At 39.3% G+C, this 17,847-nt stretch overlaps 1 protein-coding gene across 1 annotated transcript; it reads right to left on the bottom strand.

The window, feature by feature from the left end:
* Positions 1 to 813: 813 nt before the first annotated feature.
* Positions 814 to 14,821, bottom strand: LOC131977775 (NACHT, LRR and PYD domains-containing protein 9-like). Its single transcript, XM_059341204.1, has 4 exons — positions 14,728 to 14,821; positions 8,587 to 8,763; positions 8,140 to 8,389; positions 814 to 878 (listed from the first exon to the last, which is right to left on the bottom strand). Exons 2-4 carry the CDS (start codon positions 8,752 to 8,754, stop codon positions 814 to 816), a joined length of 483 nt encoding a protein of 160 aa, XP_059197187.1. The 5' UTR covers positions 8,755 to 8,763; positions 14,728 to 14,821.
* Between the last annotated feature and the right edge of the window lie 3,026 nt (positions 14,822 to 17,847).

Here is a 17,847-nt window from a genome sequence, read left to right as displayed (position 1 = left end):
GCATCAAAGATGTTCATATGGTGGCAGTGGTTGACACTGGTGCCTCCATGTCGGCCATATGCACTTCTGCCCTTGTAGACTGTGGTATTGGACATGAGGCAGTAATGCCGTATAACTTCAGTGACCTTGAACTTGCAGATTCTACATGCTGTACCCCAACTGGCCTTGTCTGGCTGCCTTTTCAACTGCTGGGGCAATCGTTTACTCACTGCTTTGCAGTGATCCCCAATCTTTCTTGCTCCCTCCTGCTTGCGACTTCTTGATCCCTGCTGATGTGCACATTTATCCAGCTTCAAGCAGAGTTTGGTTGGGAGAGAATTCATCGCCAACCTCTATTCTTGATGTTGGGGAATTTGAAGGACTGGAGGGTCACATTACCTGCTTGTGGTTGAAAGACTCTGTAGTTGATTTTCGAGGAAAGCTTGAGGACGCCGCCTGACCAGAAGAGGAAAGGACTCAACTGGCTCAGGAGTTGAGCAACTTCTCCAACCTCCTTGAAGGAAAACTGGGACAGACGTCTCTGGTAGAACACAGTATTGATACTGGTGAGACTAAACCTGTTTGTCTACCACCATATCGTGCCTCTCCAGGGAAACAAAAGATAATTGAGGAGCAAATTGAGGAGATGTTGAAAAATGACATTATTAAACCAGCCTCCGGTCCATGGGCATCACCTATAGTGATCGTGGAGGTGCCATCAAAGGAACCGCGGTTCTGCGTTGACTTTCGTAAGGTCAATAAGTCGACAGTCAAAGATTCATATCCTCTTCCGAGAGTGGAGTCCCTCGACTTTTTGGCACGTGGCAAGTACATCTAAACCTTAGACTTAGCACAAGGGTACTGGCAGGTGTCGATGGCCTCTGGGTCCCGTTCAAAGACTGCATTCATTACGCAAAAAGGCTTGTACCAATTCAAGGTCATGCCGTTTGGTCTGTCATATGCACCTGCGACATTCCAGCGGCTCATGAACACGGTGCTAGCGGGCCTTATTTATAACTGTTGTGTCGTCTACTTAGACGATAATGTGGTGGCCTCCCCAACCTTTAAGCAGCACTTGAAATACCTCTGCAAAGTGCTAACCAGCTTATCTGATGGAGGTCTCTCCCTCAAGCTCCAGAAGTGCCATTTCTGCAAAACCTTCTCTTCGCTACTTGGGCTATGTTTTCACCCCTGAGGGCTATCAAAGACTTTCCTCCACCATCTACAGTTAAAAAAGTCAAGCAGTTCCTGGGGATGACAGGTTGTTACAGGCGCTTTGTGTCTGGGTACTCCAAAATGGCAGAACCCCTCATCTCCCTGATTAGAGAGGGCACCCCCTTCATTTGGACATAAGAATGTCAAAATGCCCTGGACCTGCTTAAGTGTAAGATGTTAACAGCACCTATCTTGGTCCTCCCTGATTTTGAGAGACTGTTCGCTATTCACACTGATGCGTGTGATGTTGGTTTGGGTGCATCGCTGGTGACATTGTGGCTGCGGTCGAATAGTCAAAAAAATCAGCTCCTAAGTCCTTTCCTAACCACTTTTCCTTAACCTCAATGGAAAACGTCACGAGGTCAAGGAAAGATGAGAAGGAGAATTCATGAGGAGTTAGGAGAAGACGATCGCGGTGTTTAGAGAATCCGACTGCACTTACACTTAGTCTACGTCATCACGCGACGGCGAATGTTGACGGTCGGCCTTATATGCTGCTACCGCAAGGAATTGTGGGACGGCATTACCTCCTTTCCTTTCGTAAAGGATGGTCCGGTGTATCCTATGCTAAAGGAGATACTAAAGGAAGCATTGAAGCTCCTTTCATTAACAGTTAGAGAATTCGAACAGCTCTTATCATGGCGGCTACGATAATACTTCCGGGTCATTTCACTCAGTTAGGAAGGTTCCTAAGCAAATTTGACTATTCGACCGCAGCCTGTGACAGTGAGGGCCAGGAGAAAGTGGTGGCGTTTGTGAGCCGCACGTTGCACACCTCAGAGCGGGCCTACTCTACATCTGAAAAAGAGTGCTTGGGTGTAATTTGGGCACTTCAACACTTTCGCCCCTACTTTGAGGGATCTCATGTGAAGGTGGTCACAGATCATAACAGCCTAAGATGGCTAATGTCAAGCCCATCCCCTTCAAGCCGCCTGGCTCGTTGGTAAAGTTACAGTACACATACGTTAAATTGGTTATTTTACGTATGTGTACTGTAAACTCTACCATTGTTGAAAAGCAACAATGGTATTCATGATCAAGCCAAAATCTACATTAAAATTTAATCAATTACAACTGCTTAGAAACAAAGGTTTCTCAGTAAAGGTCACAGGAATCTCACAGCCATAAACTTCTTATTTAAGGGAGATGGACAGAAGGTGTCAAGTCACCAATGCAACAAGCTGTTAAACATTACATTTGCTGTCCTTATAAACAGGATCAACCAAAATCTTTCTTAGCTGCCTTTTTGTGCGGTAATTTAATCATCTACACCTGGAAAGTGTAAAATAATTTGCTTTTTAAAACCCTGTCGCTCCCTGTGTGTTCAAGATTTTTATACAAATGCTAACCACCACATCAGTGAGCTGAAGGTCATTTCAACTTTAATGGCGTTGGCGTTTAGCATTAAGATACAAAAGATGATTTTCTCACCTACCAAAGTCTTCACCAGTCTGAATTTCAGCTGCTGGAACATGAGAGGTTTGATGTTACTCTAAAGAGCAATGTAACTCTACATTCTTCTGTTTGGTGAAAGGAAAACCACACTTGACAAGGAAATGATAATACTGCTTTAAACCTGATAATAGCTCTAGACTCTTATATGGTTACTTCAGCTAGTTCCTGTCACATCGTTTCATGTAACAGGATTAGCTGTGGTTTTGAAGCAAAGTCACACATCAACAGAAAAAAGCTACTGAATAAGATAAATACTGAATAAGAGAACATGAGCATAGTAGGATAAAAGCCTTTTGGCATTGTCCCAATAAACCTGATCTGAATGGCAACTGATTTTGAATTAGACATAGTCAAGAAGAAGGGAGAAAGGTTAGCAGGACAGTAACATTATAGTATATGTTGTTCAGTTTAAACAGTCCTGTGTGCAGCCTTCAGTCATACTTTCACCCCTTTGCAACACTTTTTTTACGTGAAGGCAGGACTGAAGTCGACCACACACACCAGTTGTGAAAAAAGTATGCAGGTCCTTTTATTGGCTTTCAGCACAGTAATGCTAAATGAATCTTGTTATAGAATATAATAAAACAATACAATAAGCAAAACATTTTTTAGTTTTCTATAGTATATACTGGGAGTTTTTCTCATAATGTTTGTGTCGCACTTTTTTTTATCACATGCTAAATTCGACTTCTTTAAATAAAATTTCTTGTGGCATACCATTATGTCACTTTTTGAACCATTGTTATGAAACCTTGTACTATGATTTTTTATCACATTTTTACATCATGCTATACTCTGACTTTTTTTTATCAAATTGTCTGACATACTATATTATGACCTTTTTTTAACAAATTAATTATGCCAAACTATACTATGATCTTTATTGTCAAATTTTATTGTTTTTCTTTTTTTTTTACCTTCAAGTCTGGCATATACAGTAAATGGTGTTTGAGCTTCCCCTGCATGAAATAAAGGTGCAGTGTGACGGTAAAGACTTGTTTTCTGTTCTTATTACAACTTTAACGACCCGTTGAGACCCCCGGGTCTCTACAGCTATGTAAATCATTTAGGAACATATTTATTCCATACTATACGTAGAAATACATATTATGTGCTGGCCAAAGTAAGTTACAGTACACATACATAAAATAACCACTGAAAAGCAACAATGGTATTCATGATCAAGCCAAAATCTACATTGAAATTTAATCAGTGACAACCGCTTAGCGACAATGGTTTCTCAGTAAAGGTCACAGGAATCTCACAGCCATAAACTTCTTATTTAAGGGAGATGGACAGAAGGTGTCAAGTCACCAATGCAACAAGCTGTTAAACATTACATCTGCTGTCCTTATAAACAGGATCAACCAAAATCACTCTTAGCTGCCTTTTTATACGGTAATTTAATCATCTACACCTGGAAAGTGTAAAATAATTTGCTTTTTAAAACCCTGTAGCTCCCTGTGTGTTCAAGATTTTATACAAATGCTAACCACCACATCAGTGAGCTGAAGGTCATTTCAACTTTAATGGTGTTGGCGTTTAGCATTAACATACAAAAGATGATTTTCTCACCTACCAAAGTCTTCACCAGTCTGAATTTCAGCTGCTGGAACATGAGAGCTTTGATGTTACTCTAAAGAGCAATGTAACTCTACATTCTTCTGTTTGGTGAAAGGAAAACCACACTTGACAAGGAAATTATAATACTGCTTTAAACCTGATAATAGCTCTCGACTCTTATATGGTTACTTCAGTTAGTTCCTGTCACATCGTTTCATGTAACAGGATTAGCTGTGGTTTTGAAGCAAAGTCACACATCAACAGAAAAAAGCTTCTGAATAAGATAAATACTGAATAAAAGAACATGAGCATAGTAGGATAAAAGCCTTTTGGCATTGTCCCAATACAGAAACATTATATATGTTGTTCAGTTTAAACAGTCCTGTGTGCAGCCTTCAGTCATACTTTTACCCCTTTGCAACACTTTTTTTGCATGAAGGCAGGACTGAAGTCGACCACACACACACCAGTTGTGAAAAAAGTATGCAGGTCCTTTTATTGGCTTTCAGCACAGTAATGCTAAATTAATTTTGTTATAGAATAGAATAAAACAATAAAATAAGCAAAACATTTCTACAAGTTTTCTATAGCATTTACTGGGAGTTTTTCTCATAATGTTTGTGTCGCACTTTTTTTTATCACATGCTAAATTCGACTTCTTTAAATAAAATTTCTTGTGGCATACCATAATGTCACTTTTTGAACCATTGTTATGAAACCGTGTACGATGATTTTTTATCACATTTTTACATCATGCTATATTCTGACTTTTTTTATCAAATTGTCTGACATACTATATTATGACCTTTTTAACAAATGAATTATGCCAAACTATACTATGATCTTTATGGTCAAATTTTATTGTTTTTCCTTTTTTTTACCTTCAACTCTGGCATATACAGTAAATGGTGTTTGAGCTTCCCCTGCATGAAATAAACGTGCAGCGTGACGGTAAAGACTTGTTTTCTGTTCTTATTACAACTTTAACGACCCGTGGAGACCCCCGGGTCTCTACAGCTATGTAAATCATTTAGGAACATATTTATTCCATACTATACGTAGAAATACATATTATGTGCTGGCCAAAGTAAGTTACAGTACACATACGTAAAATAACCACTGAAAAGCAACAATGGTATTCATGATCAAGCCAAAATCTACATTGAAATTTAATCAGTGACAACCGCTTAGCGACAAAGGTTTCTCAGTAAAGGTCACAGGAATCTCACAGCCATAAACTTCTTATTTAAGGGAGATGGACAGAAGGTGTCAAGTCACCAATGCAACAAGCTGTTAAACATTACATCTGCTGTCCTTATAAACAGGATCAACCAAAATCACTCTTAGCTGCCTTTTTGTGCGGTAATTTAATCATCTACACCTGGAAAGTGTAAAATAATTCACTTTTTAAAACCCTGTAGCTCCCTGTGTGTTCAAGATTTTATACAAATGCTAACCACCACATCAGTGAGCTGAAGGTCATTTCAACTTTAATGGTGTTGGCGTTTAGCATTAAAATACAAAAGATGATTTTCTCACCTACCAAAGTCTTCACCAGTCTGAATTTCAGCTGCTGGAACATGAGAGGTTTGATGTTACTCTAAAGAGCAATGTAACTCTACATTCTTCTGTTTGGTGAAAGGAAAACCACACTTGACAAGGAAATGATAATACTGCTTTAAACCAGATAATAGCTCTAGACTCTTATATGGTTACTTCAGCTAGTTCCTGTCACATCGTTTCATGTAACAGGATTAGCTGTGGTTTTGAAGCAAAGTCACACACCAACAGAAAAAAGCTAGCTGAATAAGATAAATACTGAATAAGAGAACATGAGCATAGTAGGATAAAAGCCTTTTGGCATTGTCAGAAATAAACCTGATCTACTGGGAGTTTTTCTCATAAAGTTTGTGTCGCACTTTTTTTTTTATCACATGCTAAATTCGACTTCTTTAAATAAAATTTCTTGTGGCATACCATAATGTCACTTTTTGAACCATTGTTATGAAACCGTGTACTATGACTTTTTTTAATCACATTTTTACATCATGCTATACTGACTATTTTTTATCAAATTGTCTGACATACTATATTATGACCTTTTTGTAACAAATGAATTATGCCAAACTTTACTATGATCTTTATTGTCAAATTTTATGGCATGCTATAGAATTACTTTTTATGGGATTTTTTATTCTATAATATGACCTTTGTTGTCGCGTTTTTTTTCCGTAGCATTCTATGCAATTACTTCTTTATTATATTTTCATGCCATACTATACTATGAATCAAGACCTTTTCCTATTTTTTTAATCATCTTATACTTTTTTAATCAAAGATGGTGGCATACTATACTATGAGACGTTTTTTTTATCACATTTTTATGGGATATTATAAACTGAACTTTTTATTTAAATCAAATGTTAGGGCTTACTTTAATATGACATTTATTTATAAAGCATTTTAATGAATTACTATAGGTGCCATATGTAGTTTCTAAAAAACAACAACAAGAACACACACACCAATGTTTATTTATTCATGATGATGACACAGTGAAATATTCAAACCACATCCATGTTTTTTTATGGCTTTACCATTCCATCAATGTGCGGGCTGCTTTATTTTATACACATTTCTCCAAAATATTGCCTGATTTATTTTGGGATCATCTGTACAGCGGTTTATATAACAATGAGACAGAATTTGAGAAAGTTTCAACAGTAGAATTTTTTTTTATTTCGGCAATGTGACAATCAGTTGTCTTCAAAGTGAAAGCAAAACTCAAAGCCCAGCCTCCCTGTTGGAGGCTTCGTGTGACAGAAGTGTTAATGCAGTCAAGCTTTGTTTATCCAAGGTAGCCATGCCCTAAATTATACTCTGCTGTAGCATCTATTTAACTCTAAGTGGGACCAACATAGACCAAAAACTCATTTTGGTAATGTCAGTCAAGTAAGAAGTAGGCTCATATTCTCATAGACTTCTACAATCTACTTCTTTTTGCAAGCACAGAGCTGCTGGCATGTTATTATTACAACAGACAGCAAAGAAATGAACACTTCAAAATATGCAGATTTCATATTCATAATAACATACAAAAACATTTTTTATTTCATCAAATGTATAATCTTAACTTATGCAGCTGCAAATGTTTTATGAATAAGGAAGTCCTTTCACCATGCTTGGCAAGTATTTTACTTTTATTTGGTTTTGTAATAATTTTGACATGTCTTATTTATTCTTTTATCGATTAACCCTCTGAACAGTTGGTGTGGTAAAGATTCACCAACAATACAGTTTAGCTTAAAAAAACAAAGCATTATCGTCAGAATTTGATCATTCCGACGGTCCTTGAACAGATCACTCGGTTAGTAATGTTTCCATTATAAAATGTGACAGAAACAAAGCCTAAAATGTTGGTATTTCTGTCAGAATCATTTTATTCTACATGTGTCATTTAAAATGTGTCCAAAAATAAAGCATTTGCACTAACCAGATCCTGTTAAAAACATGAAATGATGTGCAAAAGAACAGTCTGAACTGCTTGTTGGGGTTCAGAGGGTTAAATATTGAATATGTAAGTTAAATTCATCTCCACTGTTCAAACAATGAACACCTCAGGTTTCATTCTAATGTTCGGCTACCAGACACACAAGACAAACTTTTTCCCCCTCTTTTTTTATGTTTTGTGCTGGATGGTGACCCTGATGCCTTGATGTCGTCCTCGGTGTCAGCAGAACTTCTCTGATTTTGACTGACCCGTCCTGCGTTACACAAGAGAAATGTAAAATTAATACATGAATTAATATAATTAAATGAATGAGTAGTTAGTAGTTAGCTAATTTAAGCAGCTAAAGGTCAGGCAATGCAAAGTTTAAACAAGTGAACCTGATATTGTAATGATTATCTTGTCATTAATGTTCTTACTCATGTCACGGTCAACTTTGGGAACAAGGTCACGCCTTTTTATTTTTATGAAAATATCTTGTGTGACTGTTAACGCCTCCTCAGGTCCGTAGTGGTTGGTCAGTAACTTAGCGATGCCCTTGGTGTCTTGGTCCTCCAGTTCGCTCAAAGGAATGGGGTCATTCCCGTATGTCTGGAGTCGGAATTTAAAAGATCCAAACTTTTTTTTCCCAAGTTTGTCCAGATCGTCTTTAATTCTCACAGTTTGGTTCTGCAGAAACAGAATAGTAGAAATTTAATTCATTTTTAATAAATAATACACCAAGTTTCAGCTTGAGTGCAGCAGACTTTTCTCCTTCATAAATCTTATTTATTGAACTTAATGGACATGTTTTTGCAGTGAAAAGCCACATAATGAGGCAGTGTATTGTTTTTATATGTGATATTCAAACAATACTGAAATTTTACCTCAACTGCTTCTTTCGTCCTCGTCTCCTGTTTCCTTGTTGGCTGCTGCACACCATGAGTTTCTTCATTTTCCAGAGGGTTCTCTTTTTTTTTTTTTCTGAAAAGATGTCGAAGACGATGGTTCAGTTGTGGTTTTGGATCTTTCAGCTTGGTTGTTGACTGGCCCATTTTTCCCAACTAAAAATCAAACAAAGAAGCAGAAAACGAGCCTGAGAGAAGGGCTGAGGAGAAAACATGGCTGAAATCACACATATGACACTAAGCACAACTTTTCACCACAAAGGTCTTAAGATGGTACTGACCACGTCTGAAGTCGATTGGGTTAAATCTCTGGGAGGAGTTTGTTAAGTGTGTTAAGTAGGGATCCTGAAAAAACCCAAAAACACCCTAAATTTGCTCATTCAACTCAAGATTCCGATTGGTTTTAGGGTCCAAGAGGCTTACACACATTTTAGACATGAGATACATTCTGTTCACACATTATACATACTGTAAGTACATTCTTTACTATACATATTATACACACTGTACATATATTATACATATTGTCCAAAATACTACATCAAAGTTATTGATATTATTCAACTTCTTTTAGACCAGCATTGCAGTTTAGCGTCAGCTTTACAGCTTTCAGCATCTGTAAGCATTTTCTGCTGGAAATGCATTTTCTAGTATAATTAATATTTTTTTAAATATATATATATTTTTTTTTTTATCTGTCCAATTATTTTCTTTATTTTGCCATTTTAGAGTCGTCTTTAATTAGGTTTTATAATTATTTTAATAATATTCATTTATTTTTATTATTGGTGGGACCAGAGGTATGCAACAGATGGACTTTGTTCATTTGTGCATATTGAACTGACTTGAATGGAAGTGCAACAACATTTCTCATGTCAGCCTCTAAAAATGGTGTCTGGGTCCCCAAACAGCCAGAGGACTTAGTTCCCCATGATGCCTTGCATTTCATTGCCCCTACAGATGTGTGATGGCATTGGTCAGAAGAACATCTGTCAAGGGGGTCTACAGCTACACAGCTCCCCCTACTGCTCTCCAATTTTCCTGCTTGTTGCCTATTCATAACCACACCAAAGCGGTGCATCAAGATTTTGATTAGTGAACCCAAAGGTTACTAAAACTGCAGACCACTACAAAAGATCTCTCAACTGCTTCAAATCCAACAGAGCAGGTTTGTTTAAGAAACTTGAGTTGGAAGGCAGCAGCCACCAGTCTTCAACCACACCAAAGGACTGCTGGAGTCCACTCAGAACCAACTATTCAGCCTTTTTTTTGCGCCCTTCTTCACAATCCTCCCCCTATATGGACTGGTATGTAACTAGGCGTAATTAAGATTTACATTTACATTTAGTCATTTAGCAGACGCTTTTATCCAAAGTGACTTACAGAAGAAGGGGAACAATCAAGGTCTAGTGCAAAAAGAACCATTAGTGCAGCAATAAGTGCTAGGGAGGAGTCTTTAAGGAGTAGAATTGTGGTGTGGTGCTAGGAGAGAAGATGCTCTCTGAAGAGCTGGGTCTTCAGGAGTTTTTTAAAGGTAGAGAGGGACGCCCCTGGATGATCCAGCACCACTGGCCATGTGACCTTTTTGGCTGGTTGTAGACATTCTGGATCATCTGAAGGGGTTTCAATATGCAGGCTGACAGGCATGTCAGGAGGCATTACAGTAGTCAAGTTCTGAGATGACGACAGCTTGTGTTAGGACTTAAGTGGCATGTTGAGTTCGGTAATGTCTGATTTTTCTGATGTTGTAAAGTGCAAAGCGGCATGACCAGGAAACTGAGGCGACGTGACTGGAAAAGTTGAGTTGGTCATCAATCATCACCCCCAAGTTTCTCACCACCTGGTGGGGGCAAGACACAGGGAGTCAATTTTTATGTTGATGCCATGGTATATTGTAGGTTTAGCAGGGAGGACCAGCAGTTCAGTTTTTGAAAGGTTCAGCTGGAGGTGATGTGCCTTCATCCATGTGTTGATGTCAGAGAGGCATCAGAGACCTGTGCAGAGACCGATGGGCCATCAGGAGGAAATGACAGATAGAGCTGAGTGTCATCTGCATAGCAGTGATAGGAAAAGCCATGTGAGCAGCTAACCTGACCCAGAGAGGTGGTGTAGATAGCGAATAGCAGGGGTCCCAGCACTGAGCCCTGGGGAACCCCTGTGGTGAAGCAATTCGAAGTTGACAACTATCCACGCAAGGTTACACTGAATGAGCGTCCTGTCAGGTAGGAATCAAACCAGGACAGAGCCAAGCCAGAGATGCCCATTTTAGAGAGAGTAGAGAGGAGGATGCCATGGTTAACTGTGTCAAATGCAGCTGACAAGTCAAGCAGAATGAGAACTGAGGACTTTGATGCTGTTCTTGCTTCTTTTAAGGCTTCTGTCACAGACAACAGAGCAGTTTCAGTCGAGTGACTTTTTTAAAAACCAGATTGATTTGGATCAAGAAGATTATTCTGTAGGAGGAATTCTGAAAGTTGCTTAGCGACTTCCGTTCAATAGTTTTGGACAAGAATGGAAGAAGTAAGGCAGGACGATAGTTCTCGACTTCAGCAGGGTTGAGAGAGGGTTTCTTGAGAAGAGGTGTTACCCAAGCTGCTTTGAATGCAGTGGGAAAAGTGGCGGAGGACAGTGAGGCGTTAATCACATGTGTGACAGCTGGCGTGATGGTTGGGCCAATGGACTGAAGAAGGTTTGTTGGTATAGGGTCCAACGAGCATGTAGTAGGACGGCTACATGTCAACAGTTTGGATACCTCACTCAGAGAGGGGTGTAAAGCCAGAAAATGAGGTGCTAGCAACTGATTCAGTGCCGCCCAGCTGAGATACAGAGAGACATGTAGTAGGACTTCTACATGTCACAGTATTAGGAGTCGAGTGGGAGGCAGGTAGGCAGGTAGGAGGGGGAGGAGGCGGAGGGTTGAGTAGTGATTTGACGGTGGAAAAGAGTTTCCAGGTGTCAGTGACACTGTTGACTTTGTTGTTGTAAAAAGCAGTCTTTGCAGCGGTGATGCTGGCTGAGAAGGAGGATAATAGTGTCTGGTAGTTTATGAGATCGTCTGCAAGTTTGGATGTGAGCCATTTTCTTTCAGCAGCTTCTTTGTTTGGTACGCTGTGATCGAAGGGTATCATTCAATCATGGGCGGGATTGGTTGGATCGAGCAGGCCTTGTAGATAAAGGAGAATGTGCTGAGTGGAGGTAGGGCAGAGGCGACAATAGAGGAGAAGTGGGCTGGGGATAAGTTCCGGAGGTTACGGCGGGACGTGACCATTGGTGCAGGAGCAGAGGGTTGCTCATTAAACTGGATATAAAAGTGATCTGACAGATGGAGAGGCGTTACCACCAGTGCATCTGTTGCACAGTTACGGATGAGAATCAAGTCAAGGTTCTTGCCAGCTTTGTGAGTAGGAGGACTTTGGACCAGCTGGAGGTCAAAGGAATGAATTAACGACATGAAGTTATTATCTGGACTGTCGAAGTGGATGTTCATGTCGCCCAGGACAAGCAACGGACAGTCATGATCAGGTATGGAAGACAGCAGTTTATCAAGCTCGTCTGTAAAGCCACCCAGCTGGCCTGGTGGACAGTAAATGACAAAAATGTAGGCTTTAATAGGGGCAGTTACTGTAATGGCGTGGTATTCGAAAGTGTCATATCTGGTGGAATGCAGCAGTGGAATGAAATTCCATCTGCTGTCAATTAGTAGGCCAGTCCCACCTCCTCGCCCAGAATGACGGGGTGTGGGAGAGGGTGTAATTAGTGGAGAGAGCAGCAGGGGTGGCTGTGTTCTCAGGTTTGATCCAGGTCTCAGTGAGAGCAAGGAGTTGAATAGAAAGGTGGTTGGTGTAAGCCGTAATAAAATTGGTTTTGTTTATTGCAGATTGGCAGTTCCCCAGACCCATGGAGAAGGAGGTGACTGTGTGTGAGGACTGTTTTAGAGGCAGAAGGTTAGGCTTGAAGACCTCCGGCACGGTGCTGGAAATCCGGCTCGGGATTTTGTTGGTGTTTTTTTTTTTTTTAATCATGTTTAAAAAAAATTTTTTTTAAAACACCAAAAACCCTTAGTTAGTTAGATCTGGATATGACCGGGGAGGGCAGCATTACGGTGGATAGCATATAGCCTGCCGTAGAAGAAGACTAATCGGCGAGCATGCTTTAGACCCACATCATTACTATTTTTCAAGAAAGTGACTGGAGACAAATCCAGCGACTCCTTCTTACTCTTCTTAACGAGCTGCTAACGAGCCGGAGGCCGGCTTGTTAAGAAGAGCTGCCGTTAGCGGCAGTTAGCTACAGTTAGCTCTGTAGCAGTACAGTGTGTTTGTGCTAAAAGGCTAACAGTTAGCTCTGTAGCAGTACAGTGTGTATGTGCTGCTGCTGCAGGAGGTGTTCACTTAGCGATCTCTGTTTGTTTACAACAAGCACCGGACACTCTGTGCACAATTAGCGCGTACCGTTAATTCACGATCACTATATGATCAGCATGTGCATAATAATTAGCCATGCTGCTTTGTTTATGATCATTTTCTGTGCACAGTTAGCGACGGCGAAAACCATACGTCACCTCCAGAGTCTCTAAATCGCTCTGGGGGCTAACTTGTTGTGGAGACACGCAGAGTGAGTGGACATTTGAGAGGGTGTGGCACGAGACTTTCCCGGTGGTAGTCGGCGATGCTGTCCGTGCTTGCGCTCTCCCACACGTCAACCTTACTGGGGCAGTAGCGGTTCTAGACCAGTTCTACTGTGGGGGCCAAGCAGGGGCCAGTGTTTAATCAGAGGGGCACATTAAAAAACGCCAAAGATGATATTTAAGCATTCAAATCCTTTATTTTAGCTTATTGAAAAATCTAATTTAAGTATATTTGGAAGATACAAATACTGTAGGAGCTGAATGTGTTTGGTTGAGTTTTTATGTGTGGTGTAATTCACTCAATGTATGTGTGGGGTCGCTGTGCTGTTACCTGGGGAGCTCAGGTGTATATAGGTGGGATTGTTCACCCTCTTTGGGCAGGGTTTGACCCTGAAGCGCTGTAATGCTGTAACTCATCATGCCGGTAGTTTGTTTGTATGTTTTTCTTTGTTTACATGGCACGGCAATAAACGCACTGGCCCTCATTTATCAAGCGAGCGTAGAAACGAGTGCAGATCTGAGTGTATATTTCGTCTTACGACAGGGATTCAGAAGACTCGCCTTCAGAGTTTACGACACTGAAGGGCGCAATACGGCCAAAAAGAGGATTTTTTCACCCTCTAAAGTCAGCTTTATTAGCAAAGTGCACCGTTACAATTAACAATAGGGGCAATATAGACATATTAAAGAAATACGCAGCGAGGTTTATGAAATAAAAGTACTTATAGTTATAAACTCAAACAAGTTCACTGAATATTTTACATTTGAAACGCTGACGTCCAACAGCTGCAACAACAAACTAGTTTTGTTTGGCAGCATAAAAAGTGAAAAGGAAGGAAATCAGTGGTGCTGTCAGCAGAGTAGCGGACTATTAAACTCCCGGCGAGGTTTGAGTAATTAATTTATACATCGTGATATATAAAGCCTAATAATCTATATAATATCCGAATATTGCTATTATTATGATGGATAGATATTATTAAACTCTTTACATTTAATAATAATGATGTCCTAGTCAGAGGAGCGTGTGGCAGCGCTGATTGGAAATGTTTCTATTCGGGCAGCACCGGCGGTGGAGGAGACGCTGACGCTCAGATGTCCAGCAGGATAATAATAATAATAATAATAATAACAGTAAACAGCAGAAGATAACAACATTTAATATCCTCGGCTGGTATTCTGTTTAAAGAATTTCACGATCGCAGGGTGTATTTATTTTTGGATTATGTTTTAATGATAAATTATGCAGTCTAAACATGTTTTGCTTTGTCACCATTAAAAATCAAAACACCACAGAGTTTTATCAGCTCCAGGCATCGATACTATAGTCTAAGATCAATTCTCTGACTCAGACGTGTGGACTTCACATTGACTCAAATTTGCGTACGCAGGCTGAGAGCAGACGTGAGATCTGATCGTACCCTCCGCTCACGTCCAAATTGATAAATGCCGAGGCTTGCGTAGAAATTATCTTACGCCCACTTTACGCTCACTTTCTTCAGCCGAGGCAATCCACTTTGTCCAAAGTCGGAAAGGTCCTCAACCGAAACCGCAATCCAAAACAGCAAGAACACAGAAAGAAAAATCCACTAATCCATCTTGACAAAGGCTTGAGGTGGATACCCTTCAAAACTTATCTCTCGTCCTCATCGTCAAAATTGGAAATCTTCTTTCTTGATGTAAAGCGTCCTAAAAACCGTCTTCTTTTTTAGTTGTAAAAATCCAAGTCCTACCACCGATGTGGTCGATCGGGTGTAGTTTTCAAATCCAGAGAGTTGAAAAGTCTTGCAGCTCCTCTGAAGGATGCAGCAAGGGGTAACAACTGAATTTCCTTGAGTAGCAACATTTTTGTCATCTACCCCTCCTTAAAACCTAAGGGTTTCTTATTACCATTCCTCCTCCATTGTCTTATTGGTTTAATTCTCTCTCTAACTGTGATTCCTCTGTTGCCGGCCAGATTTACTCCGTTCGTTCCTCCTCTCACGTCTCCGTCCTTTTGGCAAGTCTCAACGTGCCTCAGTCCAACTGCATTCTAGTCTCAGTTCCCCTTTTTCTACTAACTTCGCCCTAACTGTCTCCCTAGTTTAACACACTCATCAGAATCAATGTTACAGTCATTTCATTTCTTATGATTACTTCAGTTACCACACGTACTATTATACTGATCATTATTGTACTTTAACTCAACAGTTAAATCATTTAATCACTTCAAGACGGTAATATTGTTACACATAAAAATCATTACTTACTTCATATAGTGCAATCATTTCAACATCCATTATGTCGGATCAACAGTAGTCAATACAATGCCATGCATATAACAGATCATCAACTTTTATAGTAAAAATCACCTCAGTATCACAGTGCCCTTGTGTATTACATCATGTTAGGGATGTACCGGTTTCTCCGGCTGCATTACTCTCGTAAGTCCCTTGGTTTTCCAGTCTCATACCATTTTGTTGGTGTTTGGCTAATAGGGATCTCAAATAACCTCCAGATTACTCGACAAGTGTTAATGAGTCGAACTTTGTTTATCCACAAGGCAAAACCGCAATGGCCCGACCTGCCTTCACTTTTTTATTTGACTTTATTGAATACAAAGATTCAAACAACATCTGTATAACATCAGTTCATTAAACAACTGAGTTATACACCTTCTGTATAAATTACCTTCTGCACAGTGGTATTTGAATTGTCTGCTTGGCCTTCCTTATCATTAACTTGGCACCATCTCACCTTTTTGCTATTAATTATTGCAATTCACCTGCCAGCCCATTTAGTCTCACGAACAGGTTCATCATTGTTCATGATTTTATATTTTTTTGTTTCCTCATTCGTCATGCGGTGTTAATGCAGTCGATCTTTGTTTATCCTTGCGAGCAAAGCCTTCACTCATTTTTCTTTGACTTTATTGAATACAAAGATTCCAACAGCATCTGTATAACATACTGAGTTTAAAACTTCTGTATAACTTATTTTCTGCACAGTTGTATTTCAGTTGTCTGCCCAGCCTTCTTCCTCATCACTGACTCACCACCATCTCACCTTTTCGTTAGTAATTCACTTGCCTCAGAAACAGGTTCATCATTGTTCATGAATTGTTTTCATATTTTTTTGTTTCCTCATTCGTTGCTTGGCAGCCATTGCCCATTCTTACACACAGGGTGTGGTTCTGATTCAGCCCCTTACCTTTTTCTTTTCATGAATGATTATTTCTACATCTGGATAGAATCAGAATGCTGTTTATATTTACTCTGTTGCTCTCTCTGTGTTTCACTCTAACTAAAGGTCAGCGACTGACACATTAAGACATTTGCAGCCAAAAGAAAGACAATTTTTAACAGAGTAATGATAACCAAGAGGGTACATCAACAGTATTTATAGTTCAAAATTAGATATTTAGAGGAAGTAATTGTTCAGTTTTTACATACAAAAGCCTTTTTCAAAGCAAACAAAGCATGAGCAGCCAGTGAATTTCTCACCTTATGAGGTCCTTGTGTGTCTCATCAGACTGGCCGTTATTCCGAACAGAAAGTTAACCGAACAGTCATCTATTTATTAAACATATTGCGGAGATTAATTCTGCACTGAGCATGAAGAGTTGTACCTGCTGTACTGTCTCCACCTGAGTGACAGAGAAAACACTAATCGCCCAAACTTCAGCCCAATGTTGTTACGTCACAACACAGTCGAGCTTGTTTATCCTTGCAAGCCAGAACAGATAGACCTCAACATTCCAACTGATCTAACAGGTATCTGTATACTTATAGTTCATGAAAATACAAACACTTTTGACAATTGTCAAAATGAAATCCGACTTAAAAAAGGAAAACAAAACAAGATAAATTGACTACTGAAAGTTTATTAAAAGTACAGTTCTCCATGAGTATTTTCTATCTAAAGAAAACAACAACAACACACACACACACACACAGGAATAGTATATCAGCTCACTCCAGGTGTTCATTAAAGCTATATGACACACAAGAGGAAAGAGGTTTGAAGAGGAAATAGGTTTAGGAAGCCATGCTATATGGTCCTATTTTAATCACCAGCTACACTCTGACTGAAAAACAAGCTTAAAGTTACAGCTATATAAATTATTAAGGATCATATTTATGTCATATTATAAGTAGAAATACATGTTTTGTGCTGTGGAAAGTAAGTAACAGTACACATACGTAAAATAACCATTAACAAGCAACAATAATATTCATGATCAAGCCAAGATCTAGGTTAATATATAATCAGCGACAACTGCTAAGTGACAAAGGTTTCTCATAAAGGTTACAGGAATCTCACAGCCATAAACATTTTATTTATTATTATTATTTTAAACAGGATCAACCAAACTCAACTCAACTTTATTTGTAAAGCACTTTAAAAACAATCACAGCCGCAACAAAGTGCTGTACATAAACAAGCTAAACAAGAACAATAAAATACATAAAACAGGAATAAATACTTAAATAGTTTCATTGCTTTAAAAAAAAAAAACATTAAAAAAAAACAATAAATAAAAGCAAACCGTAAAACACTAAAACGAGTCTCATTTGGGTTGAAAGCCAAGGAATAAAAATAGGTTTTAAGATGAGTTTTAAAAATGGACAGTG

The sequence above is a fragment of the Centropristis striata genome, chromosome 9, assembly GCF_030273125.1.
Source record: "Centropristis striata isolate RG_2023a ecotype Rhode Island chromosome 9, C.striata_1.0, whole genome shotgun sequence".
Classification (NCBI taxonomy): domain Eukaryota; kingdom Metazoa; phylum Chordata; class Actinopteri; order Perciformes; family Serranidae; genus Centropristis; species Centropristis striata.
This window is presented reverse-complemented; position numbering and strand designations above follow the sequence as displayed.